Genomic DNA, 6,000 nt, shown 5'->3' on the forward strand with positions numbered 1-6,000 from the left:
TAATTACACCTTAATACAAAATTTTCTTAAACATAAGCCTGTACCCTCCATGGAGTTTGTTGCCCTTTTGGTCAACTGCCCCTCCAAAGGAACACACCAGTAACTCAAAAGGAATTATTTTGAACTGGAACTATTTGCCAATTTTTACACTTCAGCCTTTCATGCCTATTTTATGTAAACAGAAATAGTGCAACTCTCTAAAAGCTGTTTCTGTTTTGGGAGTAAGGATCTCTCTGCACTTGTCCATGCCAAGTATTCTGAGATGCTATTGATTCCAGATGGATCCACAGTGCTGATCCCCAGGACCAACAGCCAGAAGATGATTCATCACTTCTTAAAGTTCACTACAGCACCCTTGTTTACAAGTAAAGTTAAACTTTTAAGATTACAGATTTATGCCAACATTGTATATATTCAATTATGTTAAATGTGCACCAATCTTTCAGCTTTATGTCTCACATCACTGCTACAAATACTTCTTTATTCGGTCACAAATATTTCCCAAAATATTTAAGGGGAACAAAAAAGAAGCAATACTGAGAAATCTAGGCAAAATTATTTTATGAAATACAGAAGTCATTTAAGATATAAAGTAGTCCTCAAGTTTTCAGTGTAAGGTAAAAAAAAAAATTGAAAGGCATCAATTTTTTTAATAAAAGAGAAACCTGCATAAGCATTCAAATAAAATCACTTCAGTATTCAATGAGTTTATTCTGATTAGAAGCATGGGTGATTTGTAAGAACATCATCACTGCTGGCAGAAAAAAGGGACTGTGAAAATCTCAGTTTGTTAAGGATGCACAACTGGTCACAGACAAGAGTCCACTGCCAACAGAAGTGCTCAAACCAGCTCCCTCATTTTACAGCCTTACAGAGGACAGATGCCAGCTGTAGCCACACTGAATTAACAGAAGAAATAAAGAAATTAAGTTTCTCAGAATATTTAGCATTTGAAGCTGCACCCCTGAAAACATTTAGTCCTTCAAATGGAAGCATATCACATTTAACATAAAACCCCATATTACAGCAGTTTCAGCATCTGCCTGAACTCACATGGAACACTCACAAGTTATAACAGCACTTTTGTATTTGAATTTATTCTACCAGGACTGATTTTTTTTCATTACATATTTAATATAATGAACTTATTTCCAAATATACTATGTTTATTCCTAACTAATAATTATATGGTGCTAATAATAGAACCTGGTAGCTCTGTTGTGTTCTTTCACAGTTTTCCCCACATTACAAATGCAAGCAGATTGTGTTTATTTTGCCAAACAACCCTCATCACCAGGTGTATGTGTATATTTTTAAATACTCAAAATCCTACATTTTTTTAAGCTGAAAATGAACAAAAAATTTAGCTTGTATTTTTAAAAATACAAGTTAATACTGCAGAATAGAACACTCAAACTGGAAAAAAAGGAAGTTAATATTCTAAAAAGTAAACCCAGGGGACCACAGAGAGGCTCAAGCACTGCACTTGTTCCATTTCCATTTGAATAAACAGTTCACAACAATACCAGCTGAACATGGAACACTTTATAAACAGGCATAATAACAGGACCCAAGGGAAAAGCAGCTCCCTGGAAGTTCAAATATTTTCCATGGATGTGCAAGATCTCAGCAATTATAAATGAATCTAAAGGACCAAGAAGGTTAAACTAACAGAATATTGTCTGGCCTCTTCAACTCTCACACAAATACTGACCAAGTGCAGAACACAAACCCTTTTCTGCACTTTGCCATCAGCTAAAGCTGCTCCCTTCAGCCAGAACTGAGGTGGCTCTGGCTTTGTGGAAGTCAAGGATCTCACTGACTCCAAGCAAACTCTGCCTGTGCCATCACCATTCACAGTGTCCACATTGACATCCCTTCACCTGAATTTTAAAGCTCAGACCCAGACCAAGGCTTGGTGTTTTCAACAACAACTGTCCAAAACAACAGCTCCCCTGCAGAGCAGATTGATGTTTGAAGAGCCATGCCTGCCTGGGGAGGTAACCATCTTCCAGCAGCACAGATCATCCCCATGAAGCAACAAAATCCAAGGTAGATGATTTTGTTGCAAACAAGCACCCTCTTGAAAAACAGGTGCCATACAGACACTCCAAATGAGGTCAAGAGCAAACAGGCCTGAGTTAAATTAAGCATTAAACCACTGAGTCACCTCAAAAGCATATGAAGGATGTCTTTTTTAAAAAATAATCTTTTACTACCCTTGCTCAATCTATAAACATGTGTCAGAAATATTTGGTTTTTGAAGGTGGAATTAGCAGAAGTTGGCACCTGCAGAAAGAGACAGGCACCACCAGCAAAAGCATAACAAGGCTTGAATTTTTTTTTTTTATGTTACACAACTTTATGGAAAACTTTGTAGCTTGCCAGTTCAGAGAATACATGAAACAGAAATAAAGCATTACACTGCAGCTCAACTCAGTGTGCCCTTAGGACTCTGATTCCATCAGAGAGCACAATATAGAAATTCTGTATGCATTCAAAGAATATCTGTAAGAGAAAAGTGAAAAGGATTTTCTTTTCAATTGCATCAGCTTACTTTGATTTCTGTTCACTCATGAATGTCTCATTTTAGATTCCAGTAAAGGCTGTGCCACACAACTAGCTCTTCAAAGGAACTTCTAACAGACAACATAAAATTCTCTTGCTCCTAACAGGATAGAGAGGTCTTCTCTGCTGTAATATTCCACAACTGGAATGAAATGGTTTGGATCAGAAGGGACCTTAAACAACATCTGTTCCCAACCCCCAGCCATGGGCAGGGACACCTCACACTGGAGCAGGTACCTCAAAGCCCCACTCCAACTGGCCTGGAACACTGCCAGGGATGGGGCACCCACAGCTTCTCTGGGCAACCTGTGCCAGGGCCTCACCACCCTTGTATCAGAGAACTTCTTCCTAATATCTAATCTAAACCTACCCTATCCCAGTTTAGAATCACCTCTTTTAATATCAAATGCTTCTTTGAACTGCTCTGCTGCCCCCAGCCCACCTGCAGCTGGAATCAGGGTTTAATGCATGTGTCAGAGGGGAACATGTTCCCTGCTCCAGCTGAGGGCTGATGGTTACACCCACTGCCCACACAACAACCATGTGTTTGCATATTTTAAGAAATTCTATTCACCATGTAACTTCATGAGCAGCAAGGGCAGGACTGGGAAGGAGAGGATTGAACATAATTGCACATGTAAGCAGCATGCTCTGTGTGCTCCAGCTTGCTCAGACTAACCACAAATGCACTCACAGCTCCAAAATTCTCCTGCAGCCACAGCAGGCTGCACACCCAGGTGGGGGTGGCAGCTCTCCATGCACTCATAAAACCCTGTGGGGCTCCAACAAATTAAAGATCACAACTGCACCAAGGTATGACTTAGAAGGCAACATTGTTATTATTATTCCTACTGATTAAACAACAACAAAGGTGGCCTGTGATCAATATTAACATCAAAGTGAAGTTTCAAGAGCAAGAATATTGAGTCCACTGTCCAAACAAAACAACACTGCACCTCTAATATATGAGTTACTGAAGTCCTGTGTGATTTCTCACATGACTACACCAGTAGGAAGATTCACCAACCGCTCTGGAGGGGCTGAAAAAGTCCCTCTAACTTTGGAGGAGTACCTGCAGTACAGATGAACTAGTTCTTTAAGAATTTAATAGACTTCATTATTTGTAATGGTACCCAGGGAGGCTGCACACAGTCATTCCTTCAGACTGAAAAAATCTGTTTCTTACTGAATGAAACCACAATATGTAACATCCAATTTATCAGAACAAGACTCTGGTGAAAGTAACTAGGAGATAATTAGCACACAATGGAATACAAATGGAAAAACAGACATGAGGGAAAAGAAAGAAGATTTGTACATACATTCATGTTTTCATACCACAAAGGTGATTAAGATAATACTTAGAGCCTTCTTTACAAAGAAGTATTTTACTTTTAGTGCCCCTCCACTTCCAGGACATACACTACATCCATGACCAAAGAAGAGAATTCAAAAAAATCCCATAAAGCAGCTGATCTCCTCATACAGCCTTGTTTTGCACTCTTCAGAAAAAAAGGTCCCAGAAATAGAATATTTCACAAGAAAGGTCTTAACATGGATTTGTATACTATAGAAGAGTAATTAACACATTCCAAGCAAGTCTGCTTCAAGTGACCTAACCATAGTGCTACATAAACCAGTTAACCATGGTATTTTAGAGTCTCCCAACAAGGCTGAAAAACACTTAAAGCTAAATTGTGAAATTTTATTTTAATTCAAGAAATCTGTTTCTTTCCTCCCAGACAACAGGGATGGCAAAGAAAACTCGCTGAGCCAGGACAGCACGTTCACAGGACACAGTGCTGCATGTCTCCCTTGCTCAGCCTGTGTTTCCTTCCTGGAATTGAAGCAGGAGAGACATGAGCCCCATCAAAACACCTCTATCAGATCTGAATAGTCCTGAGAACAATCAGAGGCTGTCAGAGAGGAAACTGTAACTGCTCTGTCTGCACGCAGGGTGTAGTGCTGAACCTGCCTATGCAGGGCTGAGGGGACAGCACAGGCACTGCCATGCGCTCCACTGGGACAGCACGGGGCATGAGGGGTCAGGGAAACACCTGAGTTACACACAGCACTGCAAACAACCCAGCAAGGCAGGAGAAGCCCAGTAGGACAAGCCATACCCTGAAATCCCATGCACACCTGACAGGAACAAGGCTGCACCTGAGGACTGATATGTTCACAGAATCCCAGAATGGGTCACAGTGGAAGGGACCACAGTGGGTCATCTGGTCCAGCCGCCCTGATCAAACAGGGTCATCCCAAAGTACAAGATTGCATCCAGGCGTTCTTGAATACCTCCACGAAGGGAGATGCCACAGCTCCTCTGGGCAGGCTGTTCCAGTGCACGGTCACCTGCACAGTAAAGAAATTCTTCCTCATGTTCAGGTGTTTCTTTCCATTGCCTCATCTCCTGGTGAGTGGCACCACCGAGCAGAGCCTGGTCCATCCTCTGGGTGCCTCACCTTTAGATCCTTGTGCACACGAATGATGCCCGCCCGCAGCCATCCCCTGCCGAAGCTGAGCTCTGCTCACGAAGCTGCTGCACCGGTACCTGCTCCGAGAGCCCTCCCATGGAACACACCGGTGCCCTGCCTCACACACCGCATCTCAATCTTCTGCTGAGGGCACTCGGAGAGGAAAACCCTCCAGGGGGTGAGCTAGGATGCTCCAGCTCCCGGGGCAGCTCCGGGAAGGTGCACTCACCGCTCTGCCCACCGAGACAGGCCCCCGAGTCCCGCCGGACACTGGGCGAGGGGCGGGCAAGGACAGCGGGGCAGAGCGGGACAGCCCGCCCGGGGACAGGGCTGGGGCAGAGGGCAGTGACAGCTCAGGGACGGCCCGCGCCGGCACCTACCGTGTACTCCCGCACTTGGCTGTGGAAGTTCTGCTCCCGGATCGTCACCTCGTCCGCTTCCATCCTTCATAGTACCGCGGCCCCCGCGAGCAATGGCGGCCGCCGCCGCCGCGCCTGCTCCTGCCCCGCCGGCGACGAGCGGGCCACCATGGCCGGAGGCAGCCCGGCTGCTCCCCCGGGCCCCGGCAGCGGCTGAGGAGCCCCGGCTCCGCCGCTCTGTCCCCGTCCGGCGGGCGCGGAGGAGGAGGAGGAGGAGGAGGGAGGAAGGGCGGGAAGCGCCGCCTCAGCTCCTCCTGCTGCGTCACCGCGCAGCGACCCCGGCGGGGCGGGCAAGGGGAGGGCGGGGTCAGACCGCGGGGGGGTGTGGCTTAGGGTTAAGCGAAGGGCTGGCGAAGTCACGCCCAGGGGCGGGGCCAAAGGGAGCGGGGAGGCGGGGCCGTGGTGGGGCGGGGCTGGGGCGCGAAAGGGGCGGGGCTGAGGGGCTTGGGGCGGGGCTGGTTTTACCGGCAGGGTCGGGTTTCAGAATCACGGAATTCTTCAGGCAGGAAGGACCCCCGGGATCATCGGGTCCGGCC

At 46.0% G+C, this 6,000-nt stretch overlaps 1 protein-coding gene across 1 annotated transcript in view; it reads right to left on the reverse strand.

The window, feature by feature from the left end:
- The window catches only part of LMBR1 (limb development membrane protein 1), a 62,487-nt gene extending 56,764 nt beyond the window's left edge, over window positions 1–5,723 (reverse strand). Inside the window, exon 1 of the mRNA XM_064703899.1 lies at window positions 5,426–5,723. Within this exon, the coding sequence (XP_064559969.1) occupies window positions 5,426–5,488 (63 nt within the window). The 5' untranslated portion in view covers window positions 5,489–5,723. The remainder of the gene's footprint in view (window positions 1–5,425) is intronic.
- Between the last annotated feature and the right edge of the window lie 277 nt (window positions 5,724–6,000).

Source organism: Zonotrichia leucophrys, chromosome 2 (genome assembly GCF_028769735.1).
Source record: "Zonotrichia leucophrys gambelii isolate GWCS_2022_RI chromosome 2, RI_Zleu_2.0, whole genome shotgun sequence".
In the NCBI taxonomy this organism is placed as follows: Eukaryota; Metazoa; Chordata; class Aves; order Passeriformes; family Passerellidae; genus Zonotrichia; species Zonotrichia leucophrys.